The sequence below is a fragment of the Oryza sativa genome, chromosome 12 (assembly GCF_034140825.1).
Source record: "Oryza sativa Japonica Group chromosome 12, ASM3414082v1".
In the NCBI taxonomy this organism is placed as follows: Eukaryota; Viridiplantae; Streptophyta; class Magnoliopsida; order Poales; family Poaceae; genus Oryza; species Oryza sativa.
In genome coordinates, this window is record NC_089046.1 from 766,956 (window position 1) to 790,635 (window position 23,680).

At 37.9% G+C, this 23,680-nt stretch overlaps 3 protein-coding genes and 1 long non-coding RNA gene across 4 annotated transcripts; all 4 read left to right on the top strand.

Annotated features, from left to right (window-relative positions):
* The first annotated feature begins 2,925 nt into the window (after positions 1 to 2,925).
* On the top strand, positions 2,926 to 3,876 carry LOC4351319 (non-specific lipid-transfer protein 1). The gene is made up of 2 exons (XM_015763238.3): positions 2,926 to 3,482; positions 3,589 to 3,876. Exons 1-2 carry the CDS (start codon positions 3,136 to 3,138, stop codon positions 3,596 to 3,598), a joined length of 357 nt encoding a protein of 118 aa, XP_015618724.1. The 5' UTR covers positions 2,926 to 3,135; the 3' UTR covers positions 3,599 to 3,876.
* A 4,939-nt stretch (positions 3,877 to 8,815) lies between these two features.
* On the top strand, positions 8,816 to 13,449 carry LOC107279573 (uncharacterized). Its single transcript, XR_010738567.1, has 3 exons — positions 8,816 to 9,412; positions 11,856 to 11,922; positions 12,154 to 13,449. It is a non-coding gene; the product is annotated as an uncharacterized lncRNA (long non-coding RNA).
* A 4,283-nt stretch (positions 13,450 to 17,732) lies between these two features.
* LOC4351320 (probable non-specific lipid-transfer protein 3) lies at positions 17,733 to 19,386 on the top strand. The gene is made up of 2 exons (XM_015763092.3): positions 17,733 to 18,384; positions 19,098 to 19,386. Exons 1-2 carry the CDS (start codon positions 18,038 to 18,040, stop codon positions 19,105 to 19,107), a joined length of 357 nt encoding a protein of 118 aa, XP_015618578.1. The 5' UTR covers positions 17,733 to 18,037; the 3' UTR covers positions 19,108 to 19,386.
* A 1-nt stretch (position 19,387) lies between these two features.
* LOC107278369 (RING-H2 finger protein ATL74) lies at positions 19,388 to 21,846 on the top strand. The gene has a single exon (XM_015763445.3). It carries the CDS (start codon positions 21,213 to 21,215, stop codon positions 21,723 to 21,725), a length of 513 nt encoding a protein of 170 aa, XP_015618931.1. The 5' UTR covers positions 19,388 to 21,212; the 3' UTR covers positions 21,726 to 21,846.
* Positions 21,847 to 23,680: the final 1,834 nt, after the last annotated feature.

The following is a 23,680-nucleotide window of genomic DNA, read 5'->3' on the forward strand; positions in this document are numbered from 1 at the left end:
TTTTTCGGCCCGATTGAGATGGCTTCCTTGTGACGGTCGCTAATTCCAAACATGTTAGAGGCCGTCACAGATGAAAGGTTCTGTACTAGTGAAATGTCCTGCTACTACGAAAACTATGTACATTTTTCCTCCGCGCTGAAAAAGATAGAAGGTGTGTATATAGCCTTTTGATACAGTTTCCAAATTTGAAATTCCAACTTTAATAATTAAAATTTTTAAATATATTGTCACTAACCACGAAATCAATTAATTGAAAGTAATACAAATCCAATACATGCCACCTGCTATATGACCCTAAATATATATAGTATTTTTGAAAAAAAAATAGTATCAGCTTATAATTATTTTTGGAAAACTACAAATGTTACTTCTCCAAATACGTGTTCAACGTACGATCTCGCGAGGAGCGATCGAGCGGGGCTACATTATTACAACAATGACTTTTCAACAGAAAAAATTAAAGCTATCACTATTAGCGATATTTAATGAAGTGATTGAAGATCAGCTGAAGACCTGCTGGCCAGATTGTTGATTGGCTGTAACAGGATAACCGTCGATCGACGCCGGTAAAATCCTAAATCCTAGACACAAACTATTTATCATGATTGCAGTGGGGCAAATTTTGCTTGGCACGCAGACATCGTGTTGACTGATCATGAGTCGTCGCATGAGAAGACAGATCGACAGTCCATTTCTGATGGCTGTAGAGGTACAGCACCCTGAGGGAACCGGCAGAGTAACCGCACACACACGATCGCTTCCATACACGTTGCAGTGTACTCCCTTCTTACAAAAATAATCATCATACTCCCTCCATTATATAATACTCCCTCCCTTCCATAATGACACAACTACTTTTTTTAGATGCTCCATAATATAAGACATGCATACATGCATATAATTAATTAGGACCTCTTCTCCATTAAATTATTACTTTTTTAAATCCTCCACCCTCAAGATCTCTAATTTTATTGGATGTATGCATCATATTTATTAGGGTGATTCAAACTAGGAAATAATAATAATTATTTCTTGGTCTTTGGGTTAAGGGTAGTTGTGCCTTATATTTTAGAACGGAGGAAGTATAAGACGCAACCACTTTTTTTAGATGTTCCATAATATAAGGCATGCATGCATATAGCCAATTAACTATGACCATTCTCCATTAAATTATTACTTTTTTTAAATCCTCCACTCTCATGTCCTCTAATTCTATTGGATGCATGTATTGTATTTATTAGGATGATCCAAACTATAAGATGATAATAATTATTTCTTGATCTTTGGGTTAGGGGTGATTATGTCGTATATTTTGGAATGGAGGGAGTATATGTTTATATAGCAAGATCAAATAGTATAATTTAAATAGCATCAATCAAGACACCATGTACACATTCTCTCACAATGCACACATTGATTTAACACCATGCCAATTACACCTTAACATGCACACATTCTCATATGCTGCATTAATTATATTATAATGAAATCCGTGTTCATGCGGTTATATGATGATCAATTTGAGAAATTTTAAATTCCATTGTATGATGATCAATTTGAGAAGGGAGTACTACTAATCTCCATTTTTAATTAAATATATGGTACGGTTAACTTTTGAAAATATTGTTAGACATTTGTTTCCTGAAAAACCTTTATATATTATCATCATTTACTTTTAAAAAAACTTTTACACTAAAGGTTACTTTATTATGGATTTATTTATTCATATTCACACTAAATTTTTAAATAAAACAATCAAACATAATATTTAAAAGTCAATAAAACCTTATATTACAAAACCGAGAGACTATCCCAGCAACTTAATTTTCCTAGCTAAATATATATAATTGTAGCTCAACAATTATCAGTTGAACCAAAAGAAAGCTCGATATATTAATTATTAGCGGAAAAAAAAATAATGTTCAAAAAATAATTAATTGCCTCAATTAGAAAATGAATGCGCTATAGAGTTAGAAGCAAGTATAGTAGCAGTGATTACTACTCGCCCATGATTAATAAATCTTCCGATACTGATAGAACACTGAGAGCAAGTACAATAACAATTTATAAGCAAACTATAAGCACGTATTAAAAAAAAAGAAGAAAATCCTCCTACAAATTTATAGTAAGCTTTAACACGGGTTTTAAGATATTACGTGCATATGAGCAATAGATCAAGTATTAATGATGCTATTATTTTAAGATAATAGAATAGAATCCCGGTCTTTGCTCATAGAGCTAATTATTTAAAAAAATTCCAAACACAATCACACCTCAAAAGAATACATAAAGACATAAGGGACACATCCAAACTGACATAGCCACACACCGGCACTAACACCAATTGAAAAAAAATAAAGTACAAACTTATTGAATATTGTTTGTGAACTTCCAACCAAAATTTGTGAAAAGTTGCATAAACGTTGACTCCAGTTTGCAATGTGCAACTTTTATTAACTTAGTGTCTTCATTACATGATCAGAGCCAATATGTTACGCTGAAAAGCACATGTAAATATGATCTAGATAGTGTTATTAAAAACCATATCATTTTTGCTCAACCGTATCATAGGCTCAACATAAAACAGATGCTCTTATAAGAATGAGTTTTTTTATCAACCTCCACGAGCTATTTTTAAAAAATATGATATACTATGTGGAATGGATGAACCAGAAGAAAATTGCAATGCTCTCCAAAGAATTTTGTATAGAGACACTCCAAGAAAAGATGATGGACAGTCTTATTTTCTTTTAAAAAAACAACACCTTAATTACCATTCCAACACTTTAATGATGCTATTAGATTAGATATAGGATTTTTAAGCTAGCATTTAGCCACACTATTATCAAACTTAATCTAACGGAACACATGTTGTTGTAGTACGTCATTGAGATTGAGAAGACTCTAGTACTAGCTACTAGCTCGATGGAGTCCAACTCCCAACGACTTAGCAGAGCGACTGCCATCAATGGATGATTCTATCATAGCACGTGGCCGCATCTCCTGTTGCCTTTCCTATTTATACGTACCCTCCACCCATCGACCGACGATCCATCCATCGCCGGCGACGAGGAGACGCTGACTGAACGAAGCTTACCTAGCTACTCGATCGATCATCCATCAGTCTAGATAGATATGGCGGCTTTGAACTTCAAGGCGGTGGCCGCCGTGATGGTGATGGCGATGGTGGTGGCGGCGCCGGGGGCGTCGGCGGCGATAACGTGCGGGCAGGTGGGGTCGGCGATCGCGCCGTGCATCTCTTACGTGACGGGGAGGGGTGGCCTCACCCAGGGATGCTGCAACGGCGTCAAGGGGCTGAACAACGCCGCCCGCACCACCGCTGACCGCCAGGCCGCCTGCCGGTGCCTCAAGACCCTCGCCGGCACCATCAAGTCTCTCAACCTCGGCGCCGCCGCCGGCATCCCCGGCAAGTGCGGCGTCAACGTCGGCTTCCCCATCAGCCTCTCCACTGACTGCAGCAAGTAAAAATATATACTATCATCCATGCATGTTACTTTTTTCAGGTTAATTCAACTTAATTTACTGACTAATCCACTGTATATATGCATGATTATTTCATTGGTGCAGGGTCAGCTAGATCGATTAATCCTGCGTAGACCGACCGATCGATATATCGATCGATGCTGGCTCGCAGTTGATCAACTAGCCAAAATAATAGCTACAGTAAAAATAACAGCTGGGGCATATCATTCAGCGCTGGTCATCTCTCTCTGTATCTCTGTATACTTTATGTTGCACGCTCCGTGCGTGCATCAGCATGCTATCTTAATTTTCTTGAGTCTGTACACTGCTCTGTGTACGTGTAATCCTACGTTGATGAATTGCATCTTGTCCAGACTTGGACCTAGCTAGCTACGTACTCCAGCTTCTTGTTGCTGAGGCAATCTGTAGTAATTTCCTTGTTACATTATTCCCCTGTCCCCTCTACTCCCTCCGTCCCATAAAAAATAAACCTAATATACTAAATATGACACATATATTCTATTACTACAATACGTACATACGTATATTTAGATTTATTGTACTAGAATATGTCACATCCAGTCTTATGTTCGTTTTTTTGGACGGAGAGTATGTCATATGCAAAAATTGGTAAATGCATATCATGCTCCCTAGCTCTGCACTTTATTATTATTTTTAATTTACATGACAGCTTTACACACATACACACCACTATACAAACAACACCACACTCGTACCTCCGCGAATGCGTCCTCTAACACATGTTCCAAGAGACGAAAACCAACAGCACATCCCTGATGTCACTAAAGTCATATTGAAATCCTATCCGCATCTGTGTAATACTCGTGGCCATTCTATTACTTGATTGTTCACAAGGAAGAATGATACCCTGAAATTGATTCTACGGAAATGTGAAAAATATTATATATTAAAATTGATAAAGGGAGAAGAATGAACATAAAAACAGATAATAAATCATTTTCTATCGTCGGAATCACACATCTCCAACGGATGGTGTGAGATATTATAGCCTGATCCAACTGTTCAAAATGGTGATAACAAGATCTATGTCTACTAGCTAGTAGCACTTTCATAAGAAAGCAGCTGGGTTATGACTGGATGGATAGTAGGTTCGGTCGTTGTACACCCAAACTCACCAGGGTCGTTAAAGTACTGCTCCCTCCATATTTTAATATATGACGCCGTTGACTTTTTAATTAACGTTTGAATATTTGTCTTATCCAAATTTTTTGTGTAAATATAAAAATATTTATATCATGTTTAAAGAACATTTGATGATAAATCAAGTCACGATAAAATAAATGATAATAACATAAATTTTTTGAATAAGACGAATGGTCAAACGTTGATTAAAAAGTCAACGGCATCATACATTAAAATACGAAGGGAGTACTATATATATATATATATATATATATATATATATATATGTTTAAAACTAGTGTTCACTAATTCTAAGGAGTATACATAGTATGTGCTTATTTAGTGGTTATATATACTCCTCCGTCTAGATATTAGCGGTGAAAACTGATGTGATAGCTTCTGATCCGATACTCTCAGAATTTGGTTGGAGCAAGATATGGTATATGTTTGTTTAAATCCCTCGGATGCGAATTGTATGGTGCAGGTGTGGATCAGATGTGGTATTGCAAAAAAATCGGTGGATATAAGTTATTCGCGGTATTTCGAACATATCATTCGATGAACCGTTTAGCAAATAATCCGAATTTTCAGCCCACCAGCTCACTAGCCGACTATCTGCCCATGAAAACGGTAAATTAGCTCAACCCACGCAAATTCAGGACGTCAATTAACCTTGATCTTAACTCACCATCTCAACTTCTGTCTATTTCGCTTGTGCATCTCACGGATGCTGCTGCCATGCACACCAAAATGGAGATCATGCATGTATATATATATATATATATATATATATATATATATATATATGTTATATTGTTACTGTGTTGATGTATATATGTACATTATACTGAGTCCTCACCATGTGAAAATGAAGTAAGGTTGACACGTAGGTTGTAGTATTTTATTTCTTTATTTTGCTTCTATCTATTTATATTGATTGTTATCCTGATGTCATCACTACTCTTGACTCTGTATATGTTGACACCACGTCATCGATAACGATCCCAGTTCAGGTAAGGGATAAAACGGAATTAATTGGTTTGGATGGGACTAAACCCTGGTCGGATGTTTAGACACTAATTAGAAGTATTAAATATAGACTATTGCTAAAATACAATCCATAACTCTGGACTAATTCGTGAGACGAATCTATTGAGCCTAATTAATCCATGATTAGCTTATGTGATGCTACAGTAAAACATGTGCTAATTATGGATTAATTAGGTTTAAAAAATTTATCACGCAAATTAGCTCTCAATTATGTAATTAGTTTTGTAAGTAGTCGATGTTTAATACTTCAAATTAGTGTCCAAACATCCGATATGACATGGACTAAAGTTTAGTCCCTGGATCCAAATACCTCCCAACGTCAAAACATAAAGCTGATAAAATACTCTCGTTTCTAAAATACTAGGTGATCCTCGCGTTTTGCTGCGGGAATTACTAATTAATTTTCAATATTTTTTTCGATTATCGAGCTAGTATTAAAAAGAAAAAAAAATAATAAAACGTGAGGGTTTAGCAGGACTTATCATAAAACAAACAAATGATACCCACGATTTAACATGGAACATGTATATGTTAAATATTATAAATGATAGATATATTTGTTAAAATATTATGGAAATGATGTGAGGAATAACGATTAGAGATATACTTGCATGTTGATTTGTAGAATTAAATAAATTATAAATGATTTTGTATGTTTGCATGAGATTAAATATGTAATTATTACTAGTGGGTGACATGTTTGCATGTTGAGCTTTAGGAGTTAGGGGACATTAACTTTATAGTAAGATAGGATTAACACATATCTTCTTAAATTATCAGTACGTTATATTTTCCCAGAATTCCTGCTATATATGGACACTACTCTTAAATATTACAAATTAATTCTTGATCGAGTAAATTGCACTCATCGTGAATGAGTTTACGGGTGGATACAAATAGATGCAATAACATACAAAACACTTAGTATTACTCTGCAAACTTGGTTAGTCCAAACTTGGTTAATTAAAACCGGCCACTACCAGCGAAATGATTAATTAGATGACGCTAGCTTTCTTATGATTCCAAGATTCCAACCCATGCTAGCAGGATAGTACAAATATTCTAAAAAAAAAAGCAGGATAGTACAAATTGTTCTTTTTCTGCAGAACCCGTAACTTGTAGTTTTATATTTAAAGGTCCCTATATTTTCCAGTGGCTAATTTTGCTTTGCAAATTTACTCCACGCTAGTAGTTCCAGTGTGGTTCCAGCGGATGAGGCTATCCTTGCTTTATGCAATTTTCAGTTGTGTGCCACTAACAAATCTTTTCACTCCAATTAGTTCTCACCACGGAAAGTATTTTCTACATCTAGGTACCACTTTCTTACACCTAGGTGCCATGGCACCTAGGTGTATGCATGTAACTTAAACAGTTGTATAAAAATTTCATAAAATTTGATAAGATAGACTATGATAATATAAGACACTACACAAACATACAAGTCTAAATTCAATCAATATATGAAGACACAAAAATAACAAATTTTATCTGCACTATACGGGCACTATTCAGTGTTTAATTTTATTATTTTTGTTTCTTTAGTTGTAGATCAAATTTAGTCCTGCATGTTTGTGTATATACTTATATCATCACAAACAATCTTACTATTTTTTTAATTTTTTTCTACAACTATTTAAGTCGCATGCGAATGATGGGTGCCATAGCACCTAGGTGTAGAAAATCCTTGTCCGTTCTCACCATATCTGGCTTATTCCTCAAATAAGCCAAACGGTATATTTGCATAAAAAATAATTTATGAATAAAACTTTTATATGTGTGTTCTTAGCGATTTAAAAACAAAGGCTGAAAAAAATAAACTTCGTTAAAAAAAAATCCCAAAACCAAACTCCAAATTTAATTTTTGGCTGATAAGTCCAAAATCTAGTGGTTATAAGAGCCTTAGTAGCACCTTAGATTCTGGGTTCGACTCCCCGTGGAAGCGAATTTTCCAGGATTTAACGGCTTTGTGCTTTCAGTGGTAGGCAACGTAACAGTCGACAACGAGGCGCCCGTGGTGACTTTGTCAATCTCCAAGATGGATTTGCCAGCACAGTCTTCGAAGATGCTCATAGGGGTAGGGTTTACGTGTATGCGTTCATAGGTGTGAGGATGCTCATAGGGGTAGGGTTTACGTGCGTGCGTTCATAAGGGTGAGTATGTGTTGTGAGTGTTTGTGTTGTACTGTGTAATTCTTAAAGAAAAAAACTTCAAATTTAAATTTTGGCTGATAAGTCCATAAACATAAGCATAGTCAGCCTGCTAACCTGCTTCTGTATCCACGCGGCGTAGCGCGTGAAATCTTTTTTAGTAGCTCTGAAACAAACAAATGCAGCCGCGAGATTAGGGATGGCAACGGGGCGGGGCAGGGCCGGGTTGGTCAAGAACGCCCCCGCCCCCGCCCCTGCTCCCGCTCCCTGACTCTCACCCCCGTTCCCGCCCCCGAAGCACAGATCGGGTGCAAAACAAGACCCGCCCCCGCACACCTTCCGGGTCCCCGCACCCCCGGGTTAGCAGCGGCGCCGACTAGTAAGATATGGTTGTTTCTCCTCTACAGGCGAGGGGATGAGCAGCACTAGATGAGGAAAAGCATGGACAACGCTAGAGAAGGAAAAGCAAGCGGCTAGGGCAGAGAGGAAGACCGGAGTGGGATATGGCGGCGCTAATCAGAAAGGTTGCCGCGACCTCCGCGCGTGGAATCAGTACACGGACTCGAGCGGCGGAAAGAACGGAGTTGGGGTGGCGGCGGATCGATGTGTAGCATGGCGAGCGGCGGAAAGAGCGCAGTTGGGGTGGCGGCGGATCGATGTGTAGCGTGGGAATTAGGGTTTCTTTGATTGTATCGATCCGTAAGTAGTTAGATGGGCTTTAGTGTGATGGGTTGCCCTTTTTTCACGCTTTAATAGGATGCTAATCTACCCTATAGTTCAACAAATGATTTAACTCATCACTCATCACTCACCTTTCATTCCTCGCTCAACGGTCCGGATTATCTCGCTTACATCTAACGCATTACAACCAGCCACGTAGCACATGGGGTCACCCGGCGAAAAATCGCGCATGCGGGATCACCGCTCGGTTTGCACTCCCTTTTCCTTCGCACGCCGGCCCTCCGCCCTCCGTCGAATCGTCAACCGCGGCCCTCGCACAGTCAGACCCCCATCCCGCGCCGCCCTTCGCACTCTGCCCTCCACCAAGTCGTCGTCGCACAGGCCTTCCCGCCGCCGATTCGCTCCGCCGCCAGGACCCAGCGCAAACTGCAGTCACGTCCTTCCCCCTCCCCGTATTCACGCGCTCCCTCCCTAATCCCTAACCGCGCTGTCTTCCTCCGTCAATCCCCGTCGAATCCACCGCCTCAAGCGTCGTGGCTCGTCGCCGTTGCAGTCGTCATCGAGAACGCTGCCGATCCCCAGTCGAAGCCGCCCTCACGTAGTCCTCAACCAGTAGCCGCCGCCGCCGCCTAGCCCTGTGCCCTCGCCAGATCGACGCCGTGACGCTCTGCCTCCTTGCCCTGGTCGCCTCATAGCATCTCGCGCCAAATCGCGTGGGTCACACCTCTGTCCACGGCCACCGCGGACCGCGCCCCTCCAACCGGACCAGCAGCATCGCCACTGCCGACGGGAGCAGCATCCCCGTCCAAATCGGCGGCAGACAACCAGGTGGGCTTCCAGCCTTCCACACGAACCATGGCGAGGTGCTGCTCTGTTGCTGGGACATGGTAAAATCTCTTAGACCAAACCATTTGATGTGCTAGCTTAATTATACCGTGCTTGTCTATATTTGCTAATATCACTTCTACTCCCTCCGTTTCACAATCTAAGTCATTCTAGCATTTTCCATATTCATATTGATGCTAATGAATCTAGACATATATATCTATCTAGATTCATTAATATTAATATTAATGTGGAAAATGCTAAAATAACTTATATTGTGAAACGGAGGAAGTACAAACTATATGATGGTTCCGGCAAGAGTGTCAAATCGATCGGTAATGTTCAGAATTGTGAAACATGAATTGTGATCTCTGCAGTGTTCAACAAGTGTTGAGTTCTGTGTGAGTATGTAAGTAGGGGAGAAGCACTGTAAGTAGTGACTTGAATATGGCATATATCATCATTGATCTGCTCCTTGCGTAAAGCGCTTCAGAATTCAGATAATTTCACAAACTAGATTGATCAGGGTTTAATAATATCTTTTGCTGAACCTTGTCTATCATATTTGAGTGCAAATATCAGTTTGTCAAATCACTGTTCACGTTATTTTTTCCTTGTGGATATGCATTGGCTAATAACTACGTAGTAGTATTTTAGAGACCTTGGTTTGGATGTAATATAGATGTGCATCTTGTTTTATAAGTTTCATGCCTTCTTAATTCATAAAAGTGCCTTGAACCTTTGATGGGTGGCTATCAAAGCTCTCTCAGTCTAAAACAATTCTTACTTGGATACTTTAATGGTTGATATGCCCTTTCTGTAAGTTGTTCAGCGGTCCTTGCAAAAGAAACAAATGCTCATTGTTGGCTAGATTAGTTTCTAGAAATTCGATTTGGACCAGGTATGTCCAACAGAATGAGATTTGGATTTTCTTTTGGCATACTATGGCATACTATGAGAAATTGGTGTCGCCAAAGATGTGTATCATGTGTTGCAACGGATTGCTGGTTTCTCTTTCAAATATGGTCTTTCCAAAAATGGCCATACATATTTTTTAAACCTTTCTTAAATTCTGGACAGAGGATTGTGATACAAATGGTGATTATTGATGAAACAATAGAAAACCTTTAATTGATACTCCCTCCGTTTCGAAATGTTTGACACCGTTGACTTTTTAGCACATGTTTAACCATTCGTCTTATTCAAAAAAAATGTGATATATATAAAACTATATGTGTACATGAAAGTATATTTAACAATAAATCAAATGATATGAAAAGAATAAATAATTACTTAAATTATTTGAATAAGACGAATGGTCAAACACGTACTAAAAAGTCAACGGTGTCAAACATTTTGAAACGGAGGGAGTATTTGTTTATGCATGTAGAAAAATAAGAACCATCTTATAAAGTAGTCAGATCAACTATTACACATCAACATGGTAATAGTGAACAAATTACTCTTGATTGAGACTTGGAACTTTTATAACTAAAGGCTACTCCTGTTTGTAATAATAAAATTTAAATAAATCTGGACCTCAAAATAGTAAAATATTTTTTAAGTAGGAAATGAACTTTTTAACATGGATTTCATGTGCATATTTCCTAAACATCGCCGTAGTGTTAGCACGGGTAAATTATGCTTGAGAGGTGGCTTCAAGAGAGGTTTGACTAATTTTACTATTAAATATTGCCATATTCTGATGCTTGAGAGGTGGCCTGGTGAAAAATTTGGGTCCCACCCCTATTTTATTAGAGTGTAATTTCAGGGTCTTAGTATGCTTATGGAACCCACAAGCTTTAAATTATTCATTTCTCTCTTGGTTCTCTGATGTCTATTGGCTAGAGAAGACTAGAAGTTGAAGTTTAAGCTAATTGTTATGCACAAATTGTTAAGATAACATTGTTTTGATTTTTTTCATGTCAGCTTGCTAATTGTCAAAATGTTTGTTGTATGGCGGTTGCATATTTTGAGCATTTGGTTCAATGCCTACCGGAGAGAACAGAGCTCTGCATTTGGTAAAATAGTTTCCTTTCCTGATGCATGTCGGATATTCGGTTTGATCATTTCACTTCCTTCCACAGAAAATGTTTGCAATACTGTCACTAGTGCCCTATTTTAATAAGTTTCCGAACACATCTCCACCACGCCACCGTCCTCGCAGCCCCCTCTGTATAAATCAGTGCTTTAAGTGTCCATCTCCATAGTTTCTTATCAGTAGAACTGCAGAATTACATTGACATTATATATATATATATATATATATATATATATATATATATATATATATATATATATATATATATATATATATATATATATATATATATATATATATATATATATATATATATATATATATATATATATATATATATATATATATATATATATATATATATATATATATATATATATATATATATATTCATGCGCCATATTGGAAATCTTGTTTCATGGCTAATATTAGTGTTCTTACTTTTCTGAACCGATAAATTTCAGGTTGAAAGGTGAAATTAAACAAACATTGTCTATTCATCACATCATATGTGTCTAGCTAACTGCTAAGGTACATATAGTCGCTACTCTTGCTGATATGCGCATGTTCACTGGCACGCCAGTCTATTCGGTTTGCCGCCGGCTGCGATGAACAAGAGCTGGATTAATCTTGCAAAAAAGTTCTTTTTTTCAACTGTATATCTGTTCAGATTTTTCCGAATTGCATTAATATACTCCCTATGAATCTTTATATTAAACGCTGCAATCCTTGTTATAAATCTACAATTTTTCCTAATTGCAGGATGTGCTACCATGATCATTCGTATGGCATGTCACTGACTCACTGTCACTTAACCTGTTGATAACTGTACATGCTATTTTGGTAGCTCAAGTTATGGTGGAATATTTATAATCATTTTATAAACTCTGATGGTAAATTGGTACGACTTCACTCCATAAGTTTTGTTTCTCTATGCATTATGAAAATGACACCTTTGTGATTTGTTAATGGAATGCGGGATAGTATATCTGTTTAGTTTAAGATATTTAGTGTTTTCGTGGATGTATATTGACCACATATTCGGTTAATATTTCTTAATTTGGGTGCACGGTGAATCAGACCATATAGGCTCAGTTGGATCTGTTGAGATAAGGTTGCGTTCTTTTGGTGAGTTTGAAGAAAGATTTTTCGCGCACGTAAAGCAAGAAAGCTCATTAGCACATAATTAATTAAGAATTAACTATTATAAACTTTAAAATAGATTTATTTGATTTTTCAAATATCTTCTATATAATTTTTTTAAAAAAAACTCGCCATTTAGTAGTTTGAATTGTGTGCTAACGGAAAACATTGAAGTTAAAGTTTGGAGTCGAAGACAAACATATCAATAAGATGTGCTTGTGCTGGCTGGTTAATCGAACAGCTCCATCAACGCTGTGGGGCTTGGAAGAGGTTAAAGGTATGGCTGGGTATACGATACAATGGTTTCATTTCCTGTTTTAGGTAAATGTGGAAACTCTTCAAATGAATGTGAATATCCTCGACATATAACAGTGCTTCTTGTCCTGCCACCTAATAATGTAATTCTTGTAGACTACTTGCATAGATCTGCTACTAACACACACAGCCAGGTTGCAACTATCATTGATTCATAGAAGAATGGTATAGCATATCCAATGTAACACTGGAATCCATCTTGTACGTGCTGTTAAGAAAGACATTAAGTGCTTCATAGGTGATACAGCTATACAGTTGGAGATGTAAGTTTTGCATGATCTTTTTTATTTCTGTTCATCTGTTTACTGGCAGTTGTGATCATGTTCCTTTTTATCATGACCTTGTTTATTATTTTTCATGGAGGAACAAATGGATTTTGTCATCATCAAGGTAGAGAAGAGGGACATGATGACATTGCAGCGCAAGAAAGCATAGGCACCACCGCACCAAGCAGACACAATAATCAGACTTTAATTCATATTAATGAATGAATACTAATTCATATTTTTGTATTTGTATGCCTTGATGACCTGCTCTACAGAGATGGGATTGCATGGTCTATTCAATTTATTTATAATTAAATATGCTTATTTTTCTTCAGAGCAACATCTAACCAATAATCGTTGCATAAAATACTACGCAAATTCTGTGTATATTCTAAAAGTCGAGACATATAAATTCTGTGTATATTCTAAAAAGTCGAGACATATACATCACTACTGTTTCAAATTTCAAACTGTGTATATTAAATTTCCTGTTCGTAAAGTACTCCCTCTGTTTTTTAATAGATGACGCCGTTGACTTTTTCTCACATGTTTGATCATTCATCTTATTCAAAAATTTTATACAAATGTATAAGATATAAATCACACTTAGCCAAAATTCTACTCAGGAAGACTCACAGAAGCCAAAATTCAGTTAGTCACTACTTAGCAAATAAAGGTAGATGTGAGAACCTCAACAAGGTTTGGTGCGGAAGTGATTGCACCTTTGTATCAAATCTTGTAAGAAACGATTTGATTCCTGAGTAATTTATTCTCTTTTTCCCCGCAAAAAAAAATCACACTTAAAGTACTATGAGTGATAAAACAACTCATAACAAAATGAATTATAATTACGTAAATTTTTTGAAAAAGATGAATGGTCAAACATGTGAGAAAAAGTCAACGGCTGTCATCTATTAAAAAACGGAGGCAATACATGTTAACCTATATCAGACCGTACTCGGGCTTATTCGTATGGTGTTCTGTTATACAAAAGAAAATTGAACAATGGAATCAAGCATGATATTTTGTACAGAATTTTTTTCCTGTCAAAGTATCATTGTGATGCTGTTGTGAGATGTCACGTAGCGTTAGCACGGACATATTACTAGTATAGACATGGGTATTCATTGGCTATATTTTCGGGGGCCCATGGGGACCCGCGGGTGGAATTCTTCCCCCGGCCCCGAACAAAGTCGGGGCCCTGCCCCGGTCGCCCCGTGGGTACGAAACCAGTCCCGACCCCAGCCCCATAGGGGCAGGGACCCGTCCCCTACGGGTCCCCGCCCCTACCGGGTAAATTGCCATCCCTACGCGAGATACGTGTACAGTTGGTATTAATTGAAGCAACTAATATATGTGTTGCATTGTTGCACGGCTGAGAAGATTTGGCTGGTCATTATCGATTGATCAGAGCAAATATTAATGCATCACTTTGTGACTTTGTGAGAAAATTTTTGACTCTTTAATATGTTCTGCTACTATTATAGTGTTAGCACTATCCTGCTGAAAAAGATATAAGGTGTACAGCCTTCAATTTACAGTTTCCAGTGTTAAACTTTAATATAACTAAAATTTCTAAATATATTATCACTAACCAGGAAATTAATTGAAAGTGATACAAATCCAATACATGGCACCTATGTGATGCTAAATATCTTACCCGCTCCGTTACTGAACAATGCACAATCAAACTTGGCATGACCTACAAAATTAATCTTTGACTTTAAATTTCTCATATAATATAATATTTATAGTAACAAAATAATAATTATAAGAAAGCAAATTAAAATATCAATCCAATATAATACTATTTTCATCAAATAAAATTTAATTTATAATGAAATAGTTATGGGTCAGATATTTAAACAAATGAATATTAGAATACATGCGTGTCTTATTCAATGAGATGGAGGGAGTAGTATTTTCACAAAAATAATTGGTATTAGCTTAATTATTTTTGAAAAACTACAAATGTAATTTTCTCCAAATACGTACGTTACTTACGCGTGCTCAACGATCGTGCTAGGAGCTAGCGGGGCTAGGGATAAAAACGAAGCGGATAGTTTCCGTCCACTCCAGAGAAAAACGAATACGGATACCTTTCGGATCGGATAGTTTGGATACGGATATTTCCTCCCGGATACGGATACAGATATGGTATCGGGGTTTCCGTCGGATACGGATAATAATTCGGATATCCGGTGAACAGTGCTATTCAGATATCCACAGAAGTCATGAGACATACCTCATTTCTTTATAATTCTATAACTTTCAATATACCTTTTTAGATTTTAATAGTAGTTCATCTCTTAACACTAGTCCACAATATTAATATTATTTAAAATTAAAAAAAAATTATAAATTATACTACATTTTATATAAAATGAGGTAATTATATATGTTGATATTTGTTCCTATTAGAATTTGAGTTGGTTTTCGTGTTTCGATAAAAAATTGTTTCCATATTCATGTCCGATCATATTCGATTCTTATTCATATTCGAGATAATCCGTATTTGTTTCCATATTCGAGCTATCCGTATTTGCTCTCGTATCTGGCAAAAATATGAAAACGAATACGGTATGAGTATCATCCACTCCGTTTTCATCCCTAAGCAGGGCTACATTATTACTACAAACAATGACTTTTCAACAAAAAATTTAAAGCTATCACTATTAGCGATATATTTAATGAAGTGAAACGAGCAAGTTTAATGGTATAGCCAATTATTGGCTCAAAATCATCTATAGTCAATTTAATAGCCAATTCATACAATAATTACCTATAAGTATGTACTATATAATTAATATCTGGTCCAACCTATCGTATACATATGTATCTTGGAGTATGTGTTACAACTGGTTATAATTCTGTAGCCCGCTGCTCTTATTTCTTATCTTTTATCTTCTTAAAATAAGTTTATAACTAGCTTATAGTCTATTGTACCTGCTTTGATTGAATAACAGCTATAGTAAAGACCTGCTGGCCAGATTTTTGATTGGTTGTAACAGGCTGGATAACCATCCATCGACGCCGGTAATTAAAAATACTATACACACACAAAAGCTACTCTTATATCATGCATGCACGCAGCGGGGGCAAATGGCAATTACTCCTATTTGCTTGGCATGCATATATTGCATTGTCCTACATCGTGTTGACTGCAGATGAGTCGTCGCATGAGCAGACACCAGATGAATAATCCATTTCTGCTGGCTGTAGAGGTACGCCGCCCTGAGGGAACCAGTAGCTAGACAATAACATCACACACAGTAGCATCCACATGTACACGTTGCATTGTACTGCCCTCTGTTTCCAAATATGTGATATATTGATATTTTTTGAATTTGATGTTTAGCTGTTCATCTTATTTAAAACTAGCTATGTATATTTATTTTGTTGCCACTTGTTTTTATTGTTATATATAGAAAATTTAAACATAACTTACGTATTTACATATTTACATGCACTACTTAATTTTTAAATGAGGCAAACGGTCAACACATAACGTTTAAAAGTAAACCATGTCATGAGTAAGAAAATAGAGAGAGTAGTACTAGTAACTTAATTTTGCTAGGCACGTACACATATAGTAACGTAAAATTCAGTAGTACCGAAATTAAAGCTTATCGGAATATTGATTCTGGTGTTCCAAATAATTCATTGCCGTAATTAGAAGATGATTTCGCTAGAAGAGCTAAACGCAAGTAATAATGATTCCTACTCGCCCATGACCATGATTATATCACCTGATACTGATAGAACTATATAACGGAACACATGCATGTTGTACAAATGTCGTTGATCAGATTCAGAAGACTTAGGCTCTGTTTCTTTCAGCTTAAAATTATTATAATCTGGATTATTGAGTCAGATTGCTAGATTGTTATAATCTGTAGTAGAATAAGCGGTTAGTTGTTTCTTTTTTAATTATTAGAGTCTAGATTATTAGGTTTGCAAGTCTAAAGAGGAAGTGTGGTGGCATGGTGGGTAATTTTTCACCTAATAATCTAGAAAAAGCTCACATAAATGAGCTTATCAGATTATAATAAGCTGGACTCCAGATTATAATAAGCTACTCTAATAAGTTGTCTGTTTCTTTCAGCTTACTCCTAATAATCTGGATTATAATAATCCTAAGCTGAAAGAAACAGGGGCTTAACGTTGATATTCAGAAGACTGGAGCAATATTCATCAATATTAATTGTTGAAGATGAATTCGCTCGATAGAGGAGAGATCGATTGCAAAATATTAATTCCAACTCGATCGCCCATGATGTAATTAAATCACCTGATACTGATAGCTACTACTCCCTCCGTCTCTAAATATTTGACGCTGTTAACTTTTTTAAATATATTTGCTTTTATGAAATATGTAAAATTATATGTATACATAAAAATATACTCCCTCCATCCCTAAATGTTTGACGCCGTTGATTTTTTTAAACATGTTTGACCGTTCGTCTTATTAAAAAAATTAAGCAATTATTAATTCTTTTCTTACCATTTAATTCATTGTTAAATATACTTTTATGTATACATATAGTTTTACATATTTCACAAAAGTTTTTAAATAAGACGAACAGTCAAACATGTTTAAAAAAGTCAACGGCGTCAAACATTTTAGGACGGAGGTAGTACTGGAGAACACGGAACACATGTGATGTAGTACGTACATCATTCAGACTCTAGTAGAGTACCTAGGTCGATCTGAGTCCAACTCCCAACGACCTAGCAGCGACTGCCATCAATGGATGTATGATTCCATCGTCCGCATCTCAGCTCGTTGCCAGCAGCTTCCTATTTATACCCTCCACCCATCGACCGACGATCCATCACCGGCGGCGACGATTAGCTATCTAGCTTAGCTACTCGATCATCAGATCATCGATCATCCGACGATCAAATCAGTAATCTTGAATATGGCGGCTTTGAACGGTAAGGTGGTGGTGGCGGTGATGGTGGTGGCGATGGTGGTGGCGGCGCCGGGAGCGTCGGCGGCGATCACGTGCGGTCAGGTGGGATCGGCGATCGCGCCGTGCATCTCGTACGTGACGGGGAGGAGCGGGCTGACGCAGGGATGCTGCAACGGCGTCAAGGGGCTGAACAACGCCGCCCGCACCACCGCCGACCGCCAGGCGGCCTGCCGCTGCCTCAAGAGCCTCGCCGGCAGCATCAAGTCGCTCAACCTCGGCACCGTCGCCGGCGTCCCCGGCAAATGCGGCGTCAACGTTGGCTTCCCCATCAGCCTCTCCACCGACTGCAACAAGTATATCATCTCTCTTTATTATGACGTCCCCCCCCTCTCTCTCTATATATATACACACATATATCTCTTTATTTTTTAGTGCTATCTAAATACTCCTCCGTTTCAGGTTATATGACGTTTTAACTTTGGTTAAAGTCAAACTACTCTAAGTTGAACTAATTCTATAGAAAAGTAATAATATTTACAATACCAGCATAGTTTCATTAAATCTATAATTGAATAATTTTTCATAATATACTTGTCTTGGGTTAAAAATGTTACTACTTTTTTTCTACAAAATCAGTCAAACTTATAATAGTTCGACTTTGACTAAAGTCAAAACGTCTTATAACCTGAAACGGAGTAATAGTTAATAAAAACTTTTACAAGTTAAAATAGATTATCATATGTGAGATATATCTCACTTCATAGACATAAAAGATTAAATTCAACTTATACAAGTTAATTAGAAAAACAACAAACTAAACTAACACTACTTAACGTATTTTCGCTATTATATCCGTTATTTTTGTTGCAAGTACAAGTTAAATTTAAACATGTATATTTACGGACATGTATATTAATATTAATCTAGCTTATCATTTTGTTTTACTTTTTAATGGCTATTTAGGTGGGGGGCATGAAAGCAACAATGAGATATTTCTCGAGATATGAAACATTTTCCCATAAAATAACTAACTTTCTATATATGTGCATTTTTTTCTTTGGTGCAGGGTCAGTTAAATCAATCCTGCTTGGATCGATCGATCGAGCTTAACATGCTAGCTCAATCGGAGTTGATCAGCTAGTAATTAAGCACGTACTTGCTACAGCATATATGAACAAAGTAATTAAAATAACAGCTGCGGCAGACATGCAGCGCTCCATTCTCTCTCTGTATCAGCTGTATACTTTATGTTGCACGCTCCCTGTGTGCATGTTCTATCTTAATTTTCTTCAGTATGTACACGATCTGTGCGTACGTGTAATCCTATACGTTTTATGAATTGCATGTTGTCCAAATGTCTTGGTCCTAGCTACTAGCTACTCCAGCTTCTTGCTGAGGAAATCTGCAGTAGTAGTACTCCCTCGTTGTGATACGCAACAAAATTGTTTAATGTGATCTTGCTATATATAGAAAATCATCTCTATTATTTTACAGGCATAAAACAAGCCCACTCTAAAAACAATTAGTGCAGCCGGTTGTCTTAATAGACCCGTATGTGAAAATCGTTTTTTACGAGCGGTTCCTTAAGACAACTTCATGTATCATTATCGTAGTATGTCAAAAAAGATGCACCACACTATGCACAGTCGTACAAAATGGCACTACTACACAACTGATATTTTATCGGGATACCCATTTCGGTTAGATTTAGAACGGGTACTAGAGATATTTTTAAGTACCGGTTCTAAAAGTCCAAGTACAAAAACATCTTTAATTCCGGTTGGTGTTACAACCGGTACTAAAGATGTCTACAGGGTTAGTTTAAAAAGAAAGCATCCATATCCATGTCTGATGGGTGGAGTTGGTGGATGGTTACACGCGTGAGGGCTGAGGTGAGAGATCTTGAGTTCGAATCACATATCCTACACATTTTTTTTATTTCGTATGCATCTTTAGTACCAGTTATTTCAACCGGTACTAAAGATCGAGATATTTAGTCTCGATTTGTTAGTACCGGTTCTACATCCGATACTAAAAACGGTTCCCAACTGGTGTTAGAAATGGGTTCTCCACTAGTGTGGCAATACATTTACATTCACACATTAAGAATTCACATTGTCACCCATATTCACATTGACACTGTCTTTTAAAGTATAATTTAAATGTTCACATTGTGAATATTCGACAATGATAGGGAGCCCAATCCCTATCTACAAGTCTAAACCTAAAATTAATTTGATCGACATGAGCTAATGAATAGATAAGCGCACTATCTATTGCTTGAAATGGTAGATCCATTAATTTCCTTTTCATATATAGATTGTAAAAAGTTGTCGTTGGCTGATTGGAAATAGACTTGGGCATGAAACCTATACCCTCTGCAACTCCACGTAATCGAAAATCATCCTGGAATAGACCCCAAGGATGAAATTTAGACCAAGGAACGAAATTGGGCATCTATAAGTGTGTTGGGAGACAAAAATAAACGGTTTCATAGAGTTAAATGATCAAAGTTGGAACAATATTGCAATAGTTGATGATTAAATTAATTAATGTGGACTTCTCTAAACCATATATAGGCTGTGTTCGGCAGCCCTGTTCCCAACACTAACAGTACGCACGAAAAACGGAGCGGTCCATTAGCGCGTGATTAATTAAGTATTAGCTAATTTTTTAAAAAAAAATGAATTAATTTGATTTTTTTCAAACAACTTTCGTATAGAAACTTTTTGTAAAAAACACACCGTTTAGCAGTTTAAAAAATGTGCGCGCGAAAAACGAGAGAGGAGGTTGGGAAAAGGGGTGCCAAACATAGCCTGTATTGTGCGCCAGATACTGGTAAGGGCATTGTTGTTCATCCTCGAAAGTGGCACAAATATAAATACGACATTATTTCTTACACGAAAACGAAACAGGGAAAACTAATTTAACAAATAGAGACATATGTAGCGCTGCCGCTAGCTAGCTTTCAGAGTCCACTTTTTGAGAGAGCTCAATCCAATGTGTGGTTTGGCTGCAGCGACGAACCAGAATAATCTCACTCTGCTGGTGCACCCAATCCAATCACCAAATCCAAAGGAAATTCAATGTACAACAAAATTAAAAAGAACATCTTATAATTTGTCTCCTCCTCCTGCATATGCTTGAGCTATACTAGCTTAACTAGAGGTACCAGCCAGCCATGCGGCGGCTGGTTGACGTCGTGGAGGCGCCGGCGCTGGTGCTGACGCCGGCATGGGCGGCCACGGCCTCCATGCAGCAGGCCGGCGGGAGCTCCGGCGCCTTGGACGCCAACATGGTCATCGTCCTCGCCGCGCTGCTCTGCGTCGTCATCTGCTCCCTCGGCCTCAGCTCCCTCATCCGCTGCGCGCTCCACTGCGCCCGCGGCCTCTCACCCTCACCCGCCATGGCGACGCCGGCAGCTGCCACCACCACGGGCGGGCTGAAGAAGAAGGAGCTGAGGAGGATTACGGTGGAGGTGTACGGCGCCAAGCAGGCCGGCGTCCCCGACGCCGAGTGCGCCATCTGCCTGGGCGACTTCGCCGACGGCGACAAGGTGCGCGTGCTCCCCAGGTGCCACCACGGCTTCCACGTCGGCTGCATCGACACGTGGCTCGCCGCGCACACGTCCTGCCCTACTTGCCGGGACTCCATTCTCTCCGTCCATGCCGGAGTCACCGGCGGCCAAACATAGCTAGTAATATAATTAATTCTTTTGTATGTAATTTCTCGAACAGAAGAGGTCTACAATGTGAATAGAATATAAATTGGGATTGCGTAAATGCAAGGGGTTGGACACAATGTTTGCAGTGTCACTGTCACTTCTCACTTGGATTATCTGTTTAGCTGTTTCTATGAGTTTTCTCCTTTAATTTGTGTGCTAGCACATGATTTTTTTACCCCAGATTCGCTGTTCGTTTGTTCTGGGCATAATTTTGTCACCACTCACCAGCAAAACCAAATTAAGGAGAGAAAGCATTAATTGAATTGGTCTTTTCTTTTGGAGGAATTGCATTGGTATTTTGGCCAAACTTTCCCCCAAGTGGCAAGTCCTTTTCTCAAATTGGTGTTGTCCAGCATCTAATCACCTCCCATGCCTGAGACCTTTTTCCTTTTCAATTCCCTTTTCTTCACGTTGCCAACTAGTACTAGTAGCAGAATAAGATCGCTCCATGCCAGCGTTCTGCGCTCGATTTATGGCACAAGCATTGGAGTAAAAACTCAGAAAATGTTCAATTGTTCTGTTCAAATAATGCTTCAAAAAAAATAACGTAGGATTTTGGGGAGAGGGTGCCTGGGGTGGCACATAGTAATACGTCTTCGGTGATGTCAAATCTTATATATGTTTGGATTCCTCTAAAATTCTCTACGGATATATTAAGCCATTCAATATAGGTTTCTAATTGATTATCTTTTCTTCTTGTTAGAGTTTGTGTGAATATGTATATAAAGTCGATTTCAGTTTAGAACTTGAAGTTTAATAGGGGTAGGATAGAGTTAGAATCAAACTCTATCAGCTCTTCTTAAATAGAGAGGCAAACTTATTATAATTAACCACATAACGACTTAGCATAGGCGAGAGGGAATGGCTGTCGACGGTGTCCGACGGAAGTTTGTTGTACCTCTGATACGCTGTAATTATGCTACATCTAGTACGAGTGTTCATAATCAGTGTCCGGAGATATAGGATTCGGCTGAATCTCGTTAACAAATATTATATCTTGGTGTCGTCATCACGTTTAGATATTCTATGACGTTTCTTAATGTTTGGATCTCGATGTGCAGGCCACGGCCAAACAATATCTGCCGCCTCCACTGAAGTAGCCGAGGCCCAACAATATTTCCCGCCACATTACTGGAGCTCCCCCACCATGTGACCTATAAAAAATGTTTTGGGTTTTCATACGTGGGCTTTGATACCACTTGTTATAGAGTGTGCAGCCCGGCCCACCAACCGTGGTCACATTGGGTCTGCTCCACCACAAACTCAATTGGTGCCACAACTTTAGCTCCTGGGCCTACATAACCTAAAAGACTAGTCTGATAAGTAACGACCGTCCTTACCTTTTAAATTGTACCCCTCCATTAACAATTACGAATGGGGGACTAAACCCAACAATTTCAAATTTTCAATGGATATATATGTGATAAAAAATCCACTGTGATTTTGATCCTATGAGATTCCTCCCTTAATTTGTTCCTTTATTCGAAGTGGTGTCTATCTTATCTCCATTGCTATCCAAATATAGTACTATATTCTTTGTAAAACAAAATGAAGAACTGACTTGACTGTGGACTAGTATCTACGTTTTGTTGGCAACATGCATCCTAACTTCCCCTTAGAAGAATCTTTTTTTTAGATCATCCTTAGAAGAAGTTAAAGCAGAACATCTCTAATTTATTTATTTGTTGGAGTAGGTAACTTGTATGGGTTGGTTGATTCCAAAATGAGTACAACACTGAAAGGAGGTTTTAAAGGATGTACAATACTGAAGACTGCACACCAAACTATAGCAGTACAGTACTATTCATGAATTTGTGTCATGATGTTGCTCTCAAAGATATTCTGGTGTCTTTTTCCAGCTTCATTTTGCAAGCCCAATACACAAGTTGGAAGTTGGAACCACTGGTGGACTTAATTCCAACACA

Excerpts from the sequence above, each read along its gene's own strand:
- LOC107278369 (XM_015763445.3), top strand. The coding sequence starts at position 21,213 with ATGCGGCGGCTGGTTGACGTCGTGGAGGCGCCGGCGCTGGTGCTGACG.
- LOC4351320 (XM_015763092.3), top strand. The coding sequence starts at position 18,038 with ATGGCGGCTTTGAACGGTAAGGTGGTGGTGGCGGTGATGGTGGTGGCG.
- LOC4351319 (XM_015763238.3), top strand. The coding sequence starts at position 3,136 with ATGGCGGCTTTGAACTTCAAGGCGGTGGCCGCCGTGATGGTGATGGCG.